The 18,359-nt window shown below is 52.0% G+C and overlaps 2 protein-coding genes across 5 annotated transcripts in view; one reads left to right on the forward strand and one right to left on the reverse strand.

Annotated features, from left to right (window-relative positions):
* The first annotated feature begins 504 nt into the window (after positions 1-504).
* Positions 505-12,307, forward strand: VSIG10L2 (V-set and immunoglobulin domain containing 10 like 2). Its single transcript, XM_061406364.1, has 12 exons — positions 505-977; positions 2,568-2,915; positions 3,158-3,433; positions 5,427-5,702; positions 6,254-6,502; positions 7,237-7,497; positions 9,072-9,362; positions 9,999-10,295; positions 10,974-11,096; positions 11,581-11,605; positions 11,705-11,757; positions 11,895-12,307. Exons 1-12 carry the CDS (start codon positions 896-898, stop codon positions 11,990-11,992), a joined length of 2,379 nt encoding a protein of 792 aa, XP_061262348.1. The 5' UTR covers positions 505-895; the 3' UTR covers positions 11,993-12,307.
* A 1,679-nt stretch (positions 12,308-13,986) lies between these two features.
* The window catches only part of CDON (cell adhesion associated, oncogene regulated), a 99,323-nt gene continuing 94,950 nt past the window's right edge, over positions 13,987-18,359 (reverse strand). For all 4 annotated transcript variants that reach the window (XM_061406367.1, XM_061406365.1, XM_061406366.1 and 1 more), the window contains 2 exons: positions 17,987-18,261; positions 13,987-17,235 (listed from right to left, as the gene is read on the reverse strand). In XM_061406367.1, the coding sequence (XP_061262351.1) occupies positions 17,075-17,235; positions 17,987-18,261 (436 nt within the window). In that variant the 3' untranslated portion in view covers positions 13,987-17,074. The remainder of the gene's footprint in view (positions 17,236-17,986; positions 18,262-18,359) is intronic.

Here is an 18,359-nt window from a genome sequence, read left to right on the forward strand (position 1 = left end):
AGGGGAGAGAGAGCTGGGATTCAGAGAGGCCAGCCCAGCAAGCTGGTGTCCATTCCATCTCCAGGGCCCTGACTTTGCAGGCCAGATCTGGCCAGGAGCTTGAATGTTGGTGCACCGACTATGTGCACCATTCACACGTGTGTGTGTATAAATTGTATCAAGCATATATACAAAACTAATATACAGCTTGATGTACTGTAACTCCTACCTGAGACAAGAAATAGGACATTACAAGCACCCAAGAAGTCCCCCAGACGCTAGTGTAAGTTTTTCGTTTATGGTCACAATAATCTTTACAAGAAAGGAGGTGTTATTATCCCCGTTTATCTGTGAAGAAACGAACACTCAGAAAGGCTCAGAAATATCCTAAAATTTTTCAGTTGATCAGTCAAACCTGAACTCTGGAGTGTGTTTGACTCCAGGGCTCCTGCCAACACTCCACCAGCGTCTCCCCCTGAAACATGAGGAAAACACGAGAGGCACAGACAATGTGAACCTCCTGATCCCCGTGGTCTGGAGGCCTGCACGCGGGGGTCCCGCACCGGACGGCTGGTTGGACCTGGCGAAGTTGGGGCCTTTGCCACATCCATGCTCACACTCTCTGATTTCATATTACTGAAATCAAGTTTCAGGGAGTGCGGGTCCTCCCCGGCCCGGTCTCGCCCTCCCCAACTCTGCATTATGGATGGAGTGAATCATCTGGTAAATAATTCACCTGTAATCGGGATGGTGAGGGTAATGGGAGATCCAGGGTGGATGTGTCAGGAGGTGCCCCGGTTGGCAACCTGAGCCAGACTGCCCCCCAACCTTCCAGGGCTGGGCTTTGCTCTGGAGAGAGGGAGCCTGAGAGGCGGGCAGGAACCTCGGCAGGGCGGCCACGCAGGGAGATGGGGCCATGGTGGGTCAGGGGGCCCTGCTCAGCCCACTCGGCCTCCTGCTGCTGGCACCTCTCTGTCTTCTGCATCCAGGGGCCTCGGGTGAGTGATGCCCAGTCCGCCCTCCACAGGAGCCCACCCCTACTCACATCCCATTATTTCTTTCCCTTTCGTCCTCCTGATCCTCTTTTTGCCCTTGTGTAGCCGTTCAGTGAAGTCCATTAACTTCATCCACCTGCCAGCCATCAGCCAGTGTGCGCTGAGTGACCTCTCCTGCCAGGGCGGGGAGGCAGGGCCGGAGCACCGAGAGTGCTCTGCTCTTCTGAACTTTGAAAAGCCGTAACAGCTTGTGCCGAGGGCCACTGTCGGGGTGTTAGCTTAGTGTGACATGGTCAGACCTGGGTTTCAGGACGTTCCTTCCAAAGCTGACAGATTTCAGGGAGCTGGAGGCAGTGGGGAGATGTTTGCAATAGTCCAGGTGGGAGATGCTCATAGCGTCCAAAGTAAGGTCCATGGGGTTGGAAAGAACCAGTTTCTGGATTAAATGCCTTTCTTCTTGACCAGCTGAACATCAGAATCTTGACTCTGATCCCGTCCCTCCAACTCCATGCCCGTCTCCTCCTCTTCTCTCTCTGGGGAAGCTGACAGCAATGGGGAGAATCTGAGGTCAGGGATTAGGCAGGGCTCCAACCCCAGCTCCGCCATGTACCGTGTGGTTTTAGACGAAGTGATTTCATGTTTCCGAGTCTGGGGAGGGTATGCCGTGCTTGTTATGGTGAAGATCAGTAGGTGATCAGCAGGGGAAGAGTTCAGGGCAGGCACGGTACGGGGGGCACTCAGTCAGCAGAAGCTTGTGTGCGGGAGCCCTGGGGCTCGGTCGTCCTCCGAGGCACTTATCTTTCCTAAGTTTGCTGAGGCTCCCTGCAGCATGCTGACCACAAGCGACAGAAGAACAGGGGCCCAGGCAGGCGTGAGGGTGCCTGCTGGATCTGCCCCATCACTGCTGTCTACTGCCTGGTGGACCAGAAGCTCCATGAGGGCAGAGATGGAGGGCTCATTTGTCACGGTAGCCCATGCCTGGCCCCGTGCAGGCACTCCAGATTAACAGCTGATGAATGAATGGGTGCTGGGTGGGCTGACGGCAGGCTGGGATCATCTTCCCTTTGCTGCAGTGGGTCTGGAATCCCCTGGAGTCCTTAAGCAGATATCTCCAGAGCCTGAGTTACCAGTGGTCACATAAACCTCCTGAGCCTCGGGGGTCATTGTCTGGCTGGTCATCAGATTGACTTCTGGATGGTTGTTAATATACAGATTCCTGGGCCCTGACACCCCTCTCCCCACTCGGGGATTCTGACTCAGTCTTCCGAGATAAGGCCCAGGAATCTACATTTTATCAAGCTTTCTGAAAGGCCTAATGGGAACCTCTGCTCCAATCCATTCCCCGATTTCAAGAAATCCCCTAACCCACCCACTTGTATAGCACAGCCAGGCAGGAAGCTCTGTGGGCCCGTCAGAAACCATCTCTTGTCTTCCAAGTCCCTTCTGGACTTTGATAAGGCTTATGCTGCCTTATCAAACCCTGCCCAGCCGGCCCGCCCTGCAGACCTGCAGATAACAGAGATTCTGGGCGAGGAACTGGAGCAGGAGACCTCAGACCAGCCCGGACAGTCTGCGTTGCCTCTCTGTCTCCAGGGCAGCCCCATCCGACCAAAGGAGCCCCCAGGGAGACCTCCTCCATCCAAGGAGTGCGAGGTGGCTCAGTGGAGCTGGACTGTGGCACCCAGTCTGCCCCCCTGGTGGTCTTCTGGAGCTTCACTCCCCTGGGCTCGCTGATTCCCCAGCCTGTGGCCGTCGCCAGTGGAGGGGAGTTCAAGGTGGAGGCCAGCGCCTCAGCTCTGGGGGCCGTGAGTCTGCGAAACAGCAGCCTGGTGCTGTGGGAGCTGCAGGAGGGGGCCCGCGGCCACTTCCTGTGCCAGGCCCTGCATGCAGCCAGCGGCCAGCTCCACGCCACCTACTCTTCCCTCGCTCTGGCCGTGCTGGGTGAGGGGCCTGGCCGGGCACCCCCGCAAGCTTGAGCTGCTGTGCGTGCTGCTTGGAGTCTATTTGCATGTGCCGCCCGTTGTGTTCTGCTGGGCTCGGGTTCTATGGGGCCCTCCTCCTGGGAGCAGGGACACCTGGGATCATGCGAAGGGATGTTCGGGGGCCTGCCAGCAAGTGCTGGGCTGCTGGGCATGGCCTGGGTCTGCGATAACAAACACAGGGCCTCTCCTTCCTCTGGCCAGTGCCTGTATCGAAGCCTCAGGTGCGGCTGAGTGACCCGTCCCCAGTGGAGGGGGCCTCCTTGGTGGCCACGTGTATAGTGCGGGAGGGCACGGAGCCCGTGACCTTTGTCTGGCAGCATCAGGCACCCCGAGGCCCTGCAGAGGCTCTCATGGGGGTCACAAAGCGTCTGATCCAGCTGGACCCCGTCAACCGGACCCACCTGGGCTGGTACACGTGCATTGCCCACAACACCGTCAGCCAGCTGAGCAGTGACGGAGCCTTCCTGGACGTCATCTGTGAGTCACAGTGGCGAGGGGAAGGGGTCAGGGCTGGCACCCACCTACCCACCTGGGCTTGGCCTCCTGACACATCTCGGGACCCCCAGGAGTACCCTAGCCCTCCAAGAGGCTCCAGCAGGCGGGAGTCAGGGCTTTGTACCCACTGGGGTCAAAGACGGCTCTAGTACAGGGCATGTTCACCTTGTCAAGGTAGAGGGCCCTGTTTCCAGGAAAATGTGCATACATTCAAGGTCAGTTTACCCTAACTTCAGGGGGGGCTCAGAAATTCTGCTTTTGACCAATTGGACCCTGAAGAAACAGGGAGGGAGTTTCAGTGAAAAGAGAGGGTGGCAATTTGATCCTAAGTCTGAGGCTGAGAGGTTGCAATTAGAAGTCAGAAACTTGTCTTGGAAGCACACACAGCAAACAAAGGATTAGAAAGATCTCCAAAACAAGTGAGGAAAGAAGCAGCAATCTGTACAAAAGTGGATCGAGGACAAAAATAGTTATTTCAGTAAAGAGAACACATGTAGCAACTTAACTTCTAAAAATTTTTTTCAAAAGATTTTTTTGAATTTAAAAATGAAATCAGGGGTTTGTGTGAAAGATGAAGACTAGGATAGTCTAGTGCTATACTGTCCAATAGGGTAGCCACTGTGTGACTGTGATTTCTTGGGATGTGGCTGAACCTGAGATGTGCTCTGAGTGTAAAGTGCACACTAGACTTTGAAGATTTAATCTAAAAATAAGTATGTATATCTGTGCATATATATGGGCTTCCCCAGTGGCTCAGACAGTAAAAAATCTGCCTGCAATGCAGGAGACCTGGGTTTGATCCCTGGGTCAGGAAGATCCCCTGGAGAAGGGAATGGCAACCCACTCCAGTACTCTTGCCTGAGAAATCCCATGGAGAGAGGAGCCTTGCAGGCTACAATCCATAGGATTGCAAAGAGTCAGACATGACTGAGTGACTAACATAGACACATATCTATATATATACTTATATATACATACATACATATATATATATTCATCAATACTTTTTAAAAATGACTTTTGAATAAGTGTACATTATTTATTGATTTAGTTTTTAAAAATTTTGTCCATGCCACATGACATGCAGGATCTTAGTTCCCCAACTGGGGATCAAACCCATGCCCCCTGCAGTGCACGCACAGAGTCTTAACCACTGGATGGCCAGGGAAGTCCCAATATTTTTTATGTTGATTGTGCATTGAAACTATAATATTCTGCATGTATGTGGTTCAACAAAATATTATTAAAATTGGTGTTTTTTTTCACTTGGTTGGGTTTGGTTATTTTTCCTTCCTTAAATTTGGAAAATTTAACACATGTGTGGCTCACATATACCTATTGGATAGCGCTGGTCTAGCACATTTAAGGAGCTAGGACTCTGCCTAAGGATGTCCACTAATGATGTGGCCTGTGGAAATTGTCAGCAGAGGAGCATGGGGGAGACAGGTGAGAAGTTCTTGGGAAGGAATTAGGAGCAGAATGAAACCAGCAGAGAATTCAGTCATTTCTGGGAATAAGGGAGAGAGAGGACCCAGGAGACAGGGGCAGCGAGGAGAGCTGGCTGCTAGGGTTATGCTCAGGTCATCTTCTCACCCAGTTTTTATCCCTTTCCAGTCTAAAAGGATCAACTGCCCCAGTTCCAAGAAACCCCTCAATCCCAGGCAGATGGGAAGGACTGGGCATCCTGCCTCTTTTCTGCCCAGCTGGGTCTTGCCCATCCCCCGACTCCAGTTCAACCACCAGTCCCTCAAGGGCTCCCCCAGCCCAAGGTGCTCACCTCCACCAACCCTGGTCACCTACACTGGACTGTGAAGGCCCCTGCTCCTTGAGTTCCTGGGGGCCTAGCACAGTAGTCGACACAGCTGGTACATCATAGATACCCACTGGGTAGGGAGTGAACTCAGCGACGACTATACGAGTGACTGAAGGTATGGTAAGTGACTGGGAGGTATGACAAGCCTTCCTTGCCCTCCAGATGGTCCAGACAATCCTGTGATCACCGTGGAGCCACTGGGCTTCACTGAGGAGGGGTTTGGGGCCAGTGAGAGGGAAGAGGTGACCCTGAGCTGCCTGGCTGCATCCAACCCCCCCAGCCTCTACGTGTGGCTCCATGACCACACTCAGGTGCATGCCGGGCCCACCTACGTCATCGCCAGTGCCAGCCGTGCCCACACAGGTCTGTATACCTGCCTGGCCCGCAACAGCCGCCTGGACACCCACACGCAGACCAGCGTCCAGCTCACCATCTACTGTGAGTGTGTGGGGAGGGGCCCCTTGCAACAGGAGTCCCCCGGACCTGTGCTCTAGCAGAGTCCAGGGGCCCTGGTGTGGATGTGGATTGGGAGGGAACACTTGGGAAACCAGATGGAGTTGCTAGGTGGTCAGAGCGGGTCTATAAAAGCCCTCCAAAGTGGGAAGGGGCGGGAAGACGGGATGACCATATGTAGACCCCTCCCCAGGGAATTGTTCTTTCACCCTGGGGACTGAACTGAGGCACAGAGAGGGTAAAGAGAAGGGCGCAAAGCAGAGAAAGGGAGACTTCCCAGGTGGGGGCCTAGGGGGCTCTGGGATTCCTCACAGACTCTGAATACCCACCCCTCTCCCAGCCTCTGCCCTTGGCCTGAGAACTATGCCTTTCCCTTATCAGCCCCTCACACAGATCACTCTTTCCCGGCTCACCAACTTCTCCCTACTTCCTCCACCCTTGACACCTCAGGCCTCCAGGCTCCCAGGTCGGTGGAGGGTGGAGGGGGGGTTTCGGTGCACTGCTCCAGCCCTGCCCTCACACGCTTCTCCACCCAGATCCCCCCAAGGCACAGCCCTCCTGTGCTGTTCTCCCTGCCCCTGGGGCACTGGCTTTGCTCTGCACCTGGCCTGGGGGGCTTCCAGCTGCCCAGCTGCAGTGGGCCGGACCCCAGGGAGCTGGCCCCACTGCGCTCAGCAACATCACCTGGAGTTATGCAGCCACGCATCTTGCCAACGGCAGCGCCTTCACCTGCACCGGCAGGCACCCAGCTCTGGCTCTGCCCATGCTCTGCAGGATCACACTGTGTGAGTGGAGATGGTAGATGGCAGGGCATGCTAGTGCAGGCAGAGGAGTGGGCAGGGGGCCGGGGCCCAGACCACTGGGGCCATGCAGTCGGAGAAGGGGCTGCAGACCACAGTCCCCCAGACCTGCTGCTTAATGGGGAGGTGGCAGCACGGCTCAGTCCCCACCTCCAGCTTTTCTCTCCTCTCCAGCCCCGGTCTCCACCCACACGGTGGCTTAAGTCTGGCTTAGAGCCCCGTGACACCCTTGTTACCATCTCCTAGCCCCCAGGGAAGACCTTATTTTTACTGGTCTATTCTCGCATGCTTGCATCATCCACAGGATCTTAAAGAGTTGGGCACGACTTAGTGACTGAACAGTGAACAATTATTGCGTGTTGGCCTTGAGACTTGCCTTTAGTTTTCTTTCTACGTTGGGAACTCCTTCCCATCTACCAAGGCCAAGTTCATATGTCGTCCTGTCTTCAGTCCTCTTCCCTGAAGACCCAGAGACTCTGTCTTTCTACCTATGCTCTAGCACACATCAGATTATATTGCACTCTGTTCCCACTGTTTCCCAGGCACATGGTCAGCCCTCAATAAACGTCAAATGAATGAATGAATGAATGAGTGAGTGAGTGACTGTGTACTCAGAGGCATGAGTGAGTGAAGCAATTAATGAAGAGTGAAGGGATGGGTAGGCCTTCCAGCCCTTTCTCCTCCTGTAGCGCCGTGCTGAGCCATGATTCCCTACCCAGGGCAACCGCTCTGGAGCCCCACTTGCTGGACCATGGCCACAATCAGAGACCAGTTCATCATGCTGAGCTGTGAGTGGCCCGGAGGCGAGCCCCCTGCTGTGCTGAGCTGGCTTGATGAGCAGGAGCAGCCTCTGGGCAGCAGCAGCTCCTCCCCGGCCGTCTACCTCCTGCAGGCCCAGGAAGACCTGGCTGGCAGAGAGTTCACGTGCCGGGGCACTCACCCACTCAGGGCCCCTGACCCCCTCTGCCGGCTACGGCTAGGTGAGTCAGAGCTAGAGGCTTGGTTCTGGGGCGGGATGGGAAGAGTGGCTCTCTGGAATTAGGGTGAGGGGCTCTAGGGGTTGGCGGCTGAGGAGAAATGCAGAGTAAGTCAAGAGCCTGTGTCACCTCCCCTCCCAGGGCCTCAAGTTTTTTGATGCATAAAATCAGGGGGCTTGGTCTAGGTCTGTGTTGTCCAATAAAAATATAATGTGAGCCATAGATAGAATTTAACATTTTCTAGTAACCATGTTTTAAAAAAGTAAAAAGAAACAGTGAAACATTTTATTTAGCTTGATATACCCAACACACTGGGCTTCCCTGGTGGCTCAGAAGGTAAAGAATCTGCCTGCAATGTGGGAGACCTGGGTTTGATGCCTGGGTCGGAAAGATCCCCTGGAGAAGGGAATGGAAACCCACTCCAGTGTTCTTGCCTGGAGAATCCCATGGACAGGGGAGCCTGGCAGGCTACAGTCCATCGGGTCCCAAAGAGTTGGCACAACTGAGCGACTAACACAACCCAACACAATGATATACTAATTCCAACGTGTAATAATAAAATTATCAGTGACATTTACATTCTTCTTTCTTTTCATACTGTCTTCAAAATCTAATGTGTGTATTTCCAGTGGCAGAACGTCTCAATGTGGACTGGCCACATTTCAACTGCTAAATTGTCACGTGTGGCCGGGGAGTGGGGGAGGGGGGCTGTTATTGGAACGCAAGGTCTAGACTTGGAGGGATGCTGTCGCCCTGGTTTTCATCAATTTGCACAAGGTGCCTAAGTGTCTTCTTGATTTGCATTAACGAATCAGGCACCAGAAGTCCTCCCCTGCTTCTCCTACTCCCTCTGTTTTTGGTCTGATTTCTTTCTCTGTCTTCATCAGGCCATGCCAGTCCTGCTTATCGCCAACTCATGAACAAAGAATTAAACATGAAGTAAAAATTTGAGAAAAGCGAACGGCATAGCCGTCACCCAAAACACTTGTCACAAAATGTTTCACGTCTTGGTCTGCAGAGGCCGAGTGACTAGCATGGTTTTCAGGGAGGTCCACCACTCAACATATTTCTTTCCCTTATTACTCAGCCTCAGGACTGGAAATTCCATCACAGGAGATTCATGCACACCTGAAACCCTGGGTCTTTAGGAGTTAGTCCATAAGAACAGCACCTGCTGTGGGCCCGGCCCTGTGCCTGGGGTGGAGGAGCTGTGGGCCTTTGGGGGGTGGGGATAGGAGGCCCTGGGCCAGGTGCTGGGAGGAGGCGGTTAATGCAGAGGTTAAGTAGGGCAGGGGCCCACCTGCAGGAGCTGCTCTGGGGTCGGGACGGAGAGAAGCATCATGAAACACAACTACTGTCAGTAAAACTTGGAGCAGGTGGTGCTGGGAATTCGGCATAAAATGAGAGACTGAAAGAGGGGGCAGACGGGGCCAAGGCAGGCTTCACTGTCAACTCTACAGCCCTCCCGTCTGCTTTCTCCCCTCCCCACTCCCTCCACCACTGGCCAGCGCCTCCCCTCTGAGCATCCCCACCAGCACAGCGGGCACCTTCTCACCTTATCCTCTCTGTCCCTACAGAAGCCCCTCAACTGGCAGTGGCTGAGCCCCGGGTGTCAGTGCTGGAGGGGGAAGAGGCCTGGCTGGGATGTACCCTCCTGGGGGGCATGCCACCTGCCCAGCTCCTCTGGCTGGGACCTCAGCGACGGCAGGTGGAGCCAGGCACTTTGGGATTCACTCTGCACCCTGAGGGGACCCAGCTGCGCCTGAATGTCCAAGGTGCCGACCCAGTCCGCCACGGGGGCACCTACCAGTGCGTGGCCCAAAATGCCTTGGGCAACAGCAGTCGGAGCGTCCTGCTGGAGGTCCTGAGTGAGTGAGGGGTGGTGTGCACATGTGCGTGTGTGCGCAGAGGGAATGGGGAACCTCCAGCCACTGCTCTTTAGGTGGAAAGGCACACGGATTCTCGGCTTCAAACCTTGGATGCCTTATCTTTCTCAGGCACAGATGGACCCTCAAAAAACACAAACCCCACGTGAACGTGAATCGGATGCCCTCGAGTTCAGGCAAACAGAACTCCATGTAGTCAGAATAACTTCCTTTTCCTCCATTTATAAGGGGCTTCCCTGGTGGCTCAGACGGTAAAGAATCTGCCTGCAAAGCAGGAGACCTGGGTTTGATCCCTGGGTTGGGAAGATTCCCCTGGAGAAGGGAATGGCAACCCACTCCAGTATTCTTGCCTGGAGAATCCCATGGACAGACCATGGAGCCACGGAGTTGGACACAACTGAGCGATTAACACACACCTCCATTTACAGAGGAGGAAACTGAAGCCAGTGTGTAAGTCTAGGGTAACACAGACCAAAACTACACAGAAGTGGTCGAGACTACAACCCCCGTCTCCGCATCCCCACACCACCAGCTGTATCTCAACAAAACCCTAATAAGCCCTGGAGCACGCACATGCATGCACACACATGCCTGTATGTGTCCCCGCCTTCACCCCAGGATACCCCGCTCCCCCCAACGTCACCATCAGCCGCCTGACCTACGGGAGACGCCGGAGCGAGGTGCAGCTGCAGTGGACCGTCCAAGGCCCCGGCAATCTGACGGGCTTCCTGGTGCAGCGAAGGGCCGGCGTCCCAGGCCTGGGGGCAGGGGCTTGGGAGACCGTGGCTGGTGACATCGAGCCGGAGAGCAGGGGCCGGCGGCTGGGGGGCTTGGACCCGGGGGTCCTCTATGCCTTCCGCGTCCTGGCTCTGAATCATCGTACGGCTGGCCATCCCTCTGAGGTGAAGACACCAGGTGCCTGGGCTTGCACCGTGGAGAGACTTGCTTTTCTCCACTGAACCCACCCCGAGTCATTTTCTTCTCTGCAGGGCATGCGTTCCTTTGTTGTTTCCTCCTGAGCCCCTCCACCCCCAGTCTCTGTCCTCCCCTCCGCCCTCCCCTCCGCCCTCCCCCTCTCAAGTAACCCCACTGCTGTCTTTCCGTCCCTCTCAGAGTCTCTGGAGGCCTGGGCCTAGCAGCGGGAACCATAGTCCAGTTCAGATCAGAAGAAATAGTGAACGGGAGGTGTAGTTGCTGGTAGTTAAATTAGGGTGAGGGCCCAGCTCTGCGCCTCAGTCTCACCTCCCGGGGCACAGGTGGGCTCTTGGCTTCCTGCTGTTCATTCTCCACCCTGGGTATTCCTTCCCTCCCGCCCCAGGCTGCCGAGATAACCAGACTACTGCCTGCTCTGCCAGATAGAGGGGGCTTGGCTGGGGACTCAACACCCCAGGAGCCCAGGCAGGCTGAGCACCCTCTCCTGGGGAGACACCTGGTCTCCCGATTCTCTAGGTCAAGGCTTGCTCTTGATCACAGCCCCCAACCCCCAGGTGGAGGGCCAACCGGAGGAGCAGGGCACGGCCTGCATGATGCCCCAGAGCCACTGTTGCCGAGCTCAGCAGTGGCTCTAAACCTACCCTGTACACCCTCTCCTAGCGGACCCTCCCTTCAGCGCCTATGCGGCAGTGCTGGGTGCAGCAGGCACAGGAATGGTGGTGGCGACAGTGGCCTCCCTGCTGGTGTTCCAGTATGCTGCCCGGCACCCGGACACCTTCCCCTGTGAGTGGGAAGCTCAAGGACTGGGCTGTTGACCCCAAGAGGCAGCCCCGTATTAGATAGGCTTCCCTGGTGGGTCGGATGGTAAAGAACCCACTTGCCAGTGCAGGAGATGCTAGAAACTCGGGTTTGATCCCTGGGTGGGGAAGATCCCCTGGAGGAGGAAATGGCAACCCACTCCAGTATTCTCGCCTGGAGAATCTCATGGACACAGGAGCCTGGTGGGCTATGGTCCACAGGGTTGCAAAGAGTTGGACACAACTGAGCAATTTAGCACACAATACGTAGACTCCCCTGGGCAGAATCTAGGCTCTTCCTTAGTTGTGCTCTCTTCCCAAAGCTAGAAGTCCATCAGGGCTCCAACCCTGAACCTTGGGGCATCTAGGGCACCCCCTTCCAGGTTCCTGAGCCTGGGGAGAGGAGGGTTATACTTCCGGGACCTAGGCTGGTTGCTCAAGAAATGCACCTCTTCCTTTTCTTCCTTCAGGCCTTGGGCGCTTGCTCGTCCCCAGGTGCGTGTGGAAGCCCAATCACTCTGGAGGTCAGGATTTTCTTCTAACTGGACAGGAAGTCTGGGAAAGTATAACTTTACTCTCCTACTTCACCCTCAGGGAGCAAAGTCACCAAGATCAGGGCTCAAGGGGTGGCCCCGAGGCAACGCCAGGTAAGCCCAATTTTACCCCCAAACTGGGGAGAATAGTCATGAGTCACCCATGATAATCAGTCTCCCTTGTCCTCTGGGAGCAACCGGGGACACCCCCAGGCATCTCTCTTTCCTTTGCTTGTGTCCATTCTCTGTAGGCACCGAACCATCCCCCACCACCCCAGGTTCAGATCCTGCACGAGAATCCACGGAGCCCCCGGTAAATGTCACCATCACAGTGACGGCCACACCATGAGGCCCCAAGCGGAAGGTGCCGACAGGCTTAGGGGAGACGGTGGGGGGATGGGAACATCCCCTCATCACATTGAATCTTAAAGACAAGGTAGCTAAGACCCTAACTACCCCTTCCCGTTGGATAAGCATCTTCTTACAACCAGCGGAAGGCTCAGCTGCAGGGCCTCTAATGACTTGGTTACAAAACCAGTCCTGGCCCAGCTCATGGCAGACGGAGGTGGAAAAACCAGGAAGACACATGACTGCGGAGACGATCGCTGGCTGTCCAAGGGCAAGTGAGAACCACGGTGCTGGGAATGGTGTCTGGACCCATATGACCTAGCTTCCTGCCTCCAGCCTGAGTTCACGCACTGAACAATCTCTCAATAAATCATACATGATGCTCTCACTGGTGGAGGGTTATTCCACTTGCAGTTCCCACGGGGAGAAGCTGACCAGCTTCAGTTGGGACCCAGGTTTCCCTACTGGGAGGAAGCTAGGAGATGGGAAATGAGATAGGCAGGTGTGTGTGTGCCCTTCATGCAACGGTAGCAAGAAATGTGCTCTTCTCCCATCTAAGTACTAACCAGGCCCGACCTTGCTTAGCTTGCGAGAGCAGATAAAATTCGGCGCCTTCAGGATGGTAGGGCCGTAGAGATGTGATCTTCTGGCTCTTTCCCGATCTCCAGCTCCTTCCCCCTCAAACACAAGCTGCACCAGGGCTGGTAGAGAGCCAGGTGCCCAGAGCCCTTGTCTCCCTTTCACCTCTTGTGCAGGCACAGCACAGAGCCTGCCGTGGCCAAAGGGCTCACAGTCGCTGGAGTCGAGAATCGGTGCCAACAAGACGGGACAGGGGTTCCTGCCACCAGGCTGGGGGAGCTGGCTGCCAGGGGCCCGGGGCTGGCCAAAGTCACACTCTGTCAGCCGCCGGCATGACTCACTGGCTCCGAGCGTGTGTGTCTGACATCTGGGTGAAGCACAAATGCGTGCTTGTTCCACTGCCTCCGCGGGGGACGCAGAGGAGAACAAACAGCCAGGCGGCCAAGGGATGGTCCTGCCAGGAATCGGGAGAGTGGCGCCTGAGAGGAAACGGAGCGCTGACAGAAACGGCGCACTCCTGTTTCTCACGGACTCAGTCTCTACGAGAAGAGGGCTTTCGGGTTCCCTCAGAGCTCTCAGGACTGGGGCTGAGGGTCAAGGAAGGCCCGTTTAAATCTCCGGAACACGCCGTGACAGGCAAAAGTCCCTGGTGGCTTTCTGGTCGAAGCAGCCCAGACACTGGGTGTTTTTGTTTTTGGCTGTGCTGGATCTTGTTGTTTAGTTGCTAAGTTGTGTCTGACTCTTTGCGACCCCATAGACTGTAGCCCCCCAGGCTTCTCTGTCCATGGGATTTCCCAAGCAAAAATACTGGAGTGGGTTGCTGGCTCTTCCTGACCCAGGGATTGAACCCGTGTCTCCTGCATTGGCAGGCAGGTTCTTTACTCTCTGAGCCACCAGAAAAGCCATGTGGGAAGTGCCAGACCTTAGCTGTGGCACACAGGATCTAGTTCCCTGACCAGGGATTGAACCTGGGCCCCCGGAGCGTGGAGTCTTAACCACTGGACACCAGGGAAGTCCCACCCCAGACACTTTTTTTTAGGGCAGTAAAGCTAAGCTGCTTCTTAAGACTAAATTTCTGGGGTTAACGGTAAAAATAGACAAGGTCTGAGAAGGGATCCCTCTTTCTCACTCTCCTCTGCCCCCATTTCCTTCTGAAGAAATGCTAAGCCCCCTAAGGGGATGTATCTGCTTTGACAGAGCTCCTTGCTGCAGATATTTTCCCAGCCACACATAATGTATTTGTCCTGGATCCTTTTTCTTCAGGGTTGGATCTCTGCAGTCAGATCAGAAAGGATTAATTCACTTGACTCTAAGTTGCACAGAGGAGGTTTTTAAGGAAGGACACGTCCAAAATATTTCAAAGACATGCACCCATCTCCACCACAAGCTATAAGCAGCTTCACACAGACAGGGAGCATCAGAGAACTGCATCTTCATGAGCTACTCTACATGAAAGCAGCATTCTCTTTTAATAGAAAATCATATCAACCAAATAAAACCTGTCAAAGCTACATCATTTAAAATATATACAATTTCAAACATAATATTACAACTTTAAGGAAAATAAAACATACTTTTCAATATGATACAAAAACATGCATCTGAAAATCACTGCTTTAGGAGAGAGCAAGACAGGTGAAATCCAGTTAGAAGGCTGACTTCCTGGCCGTCCTGTAGCTGGAATGAGACTTGCGTCACGATCAGCTCAGTAATCTGTATCTGTCTTCGCAGACTCTTTTGACAAAAACAAAACTCAGAAAGAAATGCCTTTTGTTTTTAAAGACCACTTCAAAAGGTTTAAAACATTGCCATTTCACTTACATTCTGTACAGCGCCCATCATCAGAGGATCAGTGCATAACCAAAAGAAGGGGGGAGAAAAGGAGCTAGAGAAATGATATAGCAGAAGGGGGAGTTTGATGCTAAAACAAAGACTCACAGAGTTCTAAGAGGAGAAGGGATGTGAAGAGGTCTGATGGATTACAGGATCACTGTCACGCTGAGAGAAGGTCAAATTTCCGGGGAAGGGGTGGTAGGAAGGGAGGGGGGTCACGGGGAGTAAGGAGGGCTCGGGGGGAGACCAGGTAATAAGCTCAGAGCTCTGCCCGCGGGGCACAGGGACAGCCTCTCTAGTTGTGGAGCTAGAGCATTGGAGGAATTCTGCGGCGGGGAGGACCGGGGGCTTACAGAACGGGTTCCATCAGCAGAGTGAACCGCAATGGTTTTGGAAAGCAGTCTGGAAAAGCAGGAGCTCAGATTCCCGCTCCAGATAAGTTCAGATTCAGGCTCTGTGGCTCACCCGTGTGATCTGGGGACTTTATCACCTACTTAGTAGCTGTGTCTTAACAGGAAGATTTGAGATAGTAGTAGCAAGCACCAGCAGTCTGGTACATAACAGTAACTCCACAAATGTTAGAGCCATCGCCCATGCTGTCCTGTCCTCTGACTTCCTGGCAAGTAACATTAGGTAGGACTGTTCTGGGTAAATGTGCAGAGCATAAAAGTTCAGAACAACTCATAGTTAGAGAGCACTCATAACTCCTAAACATGAAGGCAATTATATATATTTATATTTATATTTATATATCTCAATATATAAAAGCATTTTTTATAAATAAAATACAATTAAAGGGATAACACTTAAAACAGCGTTACTAATAATATAAATAAAGCAGTCCACAACGAGATTGCCCTACAATTAAAGTCATTTTTCTCTTCCTAGTGGACAAATCCCATATTCAAACTCAATCTTTAAAAGCAGTTTATGACCTAAGGCTCACGCTAATACACCTCTGTTTCCTGAATCAAAATGACTGCTTACAAACACTTACCCCCCAGTTTTCTGAAACTCCCTTTGTGAGTGTAGCACTATAACCTGACTGGCAGACACAGGGTATGTTTTCATATTCCGTGTGCTAGGACTTTGTCCTTTGCTGGCCACAGAAGTAAAGGATGCAGCTAACTCCCTCCAAAGCTAAGTGCATATAGGCAACAATGAAGAATAAATCCAGTACACTATAGGTGTGGATGTCTGAAATGGAGAATTTGACTCTGGAGCATCCGTGGTACCTGACTATGAAACTGTATCCACTACATTCTACTCCAAGTAATCCTTGCATAGTGACCCAGCTCACACGGCACATTCCACTAGCGGTTCTATTTCTAAAATATATAGACGTATGTAAGGGAATATGGATGCATTTACACAGGAAGTCGATTAATACAGTATTCTACTCTATTTTACTGCAATTGTTGGGAAACTGTAAAAATATTTTCACTTATGCTAGAATCGCTTGACTCTCCATAAAGAGAACTGTTTTGTTTTTCCCCAAAGGGATGCACAGTCCAAAAAAGGGCAGTGATCCATAAAGCTCGAGTCAAGCCATCAAATACACTGAGTGCTGTGTTGTTTTGTTTCAGACGTGCAGAAGAAAAGCCTTTCAATGGCAGCTGCAAATGTCCTTGTCACTCAGAGGCAGCAATAACTGTGATTTACGAGCTCTGCCAATCAAAGCTATAGGTGCCTGTTACAATGACGACATTCGGGAAAAATGTCAGGAAACTTCAAACCTCCAGATTCTTTTCTGACACTCACATCTTTCAGGTATTGCCCAAGCTGGAACTTAGAAAATACGGATTTTTCGGGGGTGTTGCACCACGATACTTCCTATACTAACAGGAGAGCTTCCGCCAAGATGATCCACCTGGAACCTTCCCTTTCTTCTTAAAATATGGATCTTTCTCTTCTAGTCACCATTTGAAAGTCTTATTTTTCTCTTAGAAACAGTCAAAAAGAGCCCCATGGTAACCATGTTATAAATAAGTGTGATTTTAAATGATACTGGGTTTGAAGGCATTCTTTTTCTCTCTGGTCCTGGCTCCCTTTCTGCCTTCTACAACAACCCAACCAGACCAGCTTAACCTCCGTCATGTCCACAACACTGTGATTACTGCCTAGAAAACTGGACATAACCTGTGCCCACATGCAGGCAGCCTATAGGTCAACCCTCACTTCCGTGGAAGGCACTCATCAAATTTACAAGACATCTATTATAAACATCAGGTGTTACAACTGTGGTTGATTTCCAATGTTCTCAGACAGTCTGATAATGCAATAGTGAAAGACAAGCTTTCCATCTGAAAACTCCCAAATGGCCTGTGCAATTCCCTCTTAGCTGAATCAGCCAACAGGTAGGATCCTTGCAGGAGGGGCTCTTACTGTCGCTGAGGCTCTTGGACAACACGGTCTCAGGTGATTGAAACTGTGCCAAACGAGGTTGTTTACTGACGAGGGGGAGGAAGGAAGAGGGAGGGAAACTTTTAAGGCATAAATAACATAAAAGGGCACACATTTTAAGATACATTCATATGACATCACTACCAACAAAAAATAAATAACGCTCTTTCTCTGAATTGAACTAATGTCCTTCACACAGTCCACTCCCAGGGCTGTTTCGTGCAGTTGCTGGCTTGCAGTGGGAACGTGACGGAGCACTGCCGCATCCTCAGGTTTCCTGGGGTTGCTGAAGGACCCCTGGAGGACTGTCTACAGGAGTGCCAGGAGGACACCACAGTGTCTTTTCAGTACAGTCCTTCGAGACAGGTGGCAAAACAAGAGGATTCCAACTTAAAATGTTCTCAGCTTCTGAAGGCACACAGCTGTCTCCTGAAAAACAAAGGTTTGGAAGCACTATGAAATGAGAAAGGCTGATTTTTATCAAAGCAGTCTAAAAACACTACCTTCAGCAATAAAGAAAGAACCATGAGCAAAATTAGAGCCCAGTTATGTTTATGTTTGAATCTGAGGGAGGCAGAGGTTTAAAATAAAGTTTAGCTCTCATGGACAGTGACATGATTCATCTAAGGGTTACAGCAAACCCCTTTAAAGCCCCCAAGTAACCATGGTCAAGAACTACTACAACTCCACAATCAACTCAGACGAGAAAAGAAGCCTAGGATCACGAAATGCACCCTTCTAGCAAGTCTACTGTTCAGGTACAAAACTGAATCAAAGCCTATTTGGATTTATTTTCCAGAATAGAATAGAATGAACAATCAGAGATGAAGGATGTGTATCACAGAATTTCAGGGACTTCCCTGGCAATTCAGTGATTAAGATTCCCTGTATTGGGACTACAGGTTTGATCCCTGGCTGGGGAACTAAGATCCTACATGCCGTGCAGTGCGGTCAAAAAATTAAAAAACGCCAACAAAAGAACATCCCCAAACACCCCAGAATTTCAAAGAATCCTTTACAGAGTCAACTTTTATTGACATATCCAATACCCCCACGCAAAAATCTAAGAAATATGAGTGGATCACAGAGAGAACGTTCTGAAAGCATCATCTCTCCTGATATAGTTCTTAGTTAACTGAAGACTATTTAGAAACTTGAGATTTACAATGTCTTGCTGTACCTCTGTGGAACTCTGCTGTATCTTCCACACAATCGGAACTGGCCCCATCTCTACTGTCTTGACAGCAAATCGGCTGAGCAGGTGTTGGTGTCTCATCCTCTTTGATGCCCTCCTCAGGTGGCTGAACGCAGTCGGGGACGGTGGAAGCCAGACACACAGGCATCTTCATATGACCAAAGGGCTTCATTTCCAAACCGTCTTGAGGATAAGGTGCTATCACTGGGACCACAGGAAGGGGGCTGCTGCTGAAAGTGCTGCTGGTTTTGGTGAAACACCTACAAAGGGTAAACCAAAACAGACAGAATTGTGTCTAGAGGCGTCAATAATTAAAATTCACTTACTTTGAAATATTATTTGGTATTTTGTATCCACA

Source organism: Bos javanicus, chromosome 29 (genome assembly GCF_032452875.1).
Source record: "Bos javanicus breed banteng chromosome 29, ARS-OSU_banteng_1.0, whole genome shotgun sequence".
Lineage (NCBI taxonomy): Eukaryota > Metazoa > Chordata > Mammalia > Artiodactyla > Bovidae > Bos > Bos javanicus.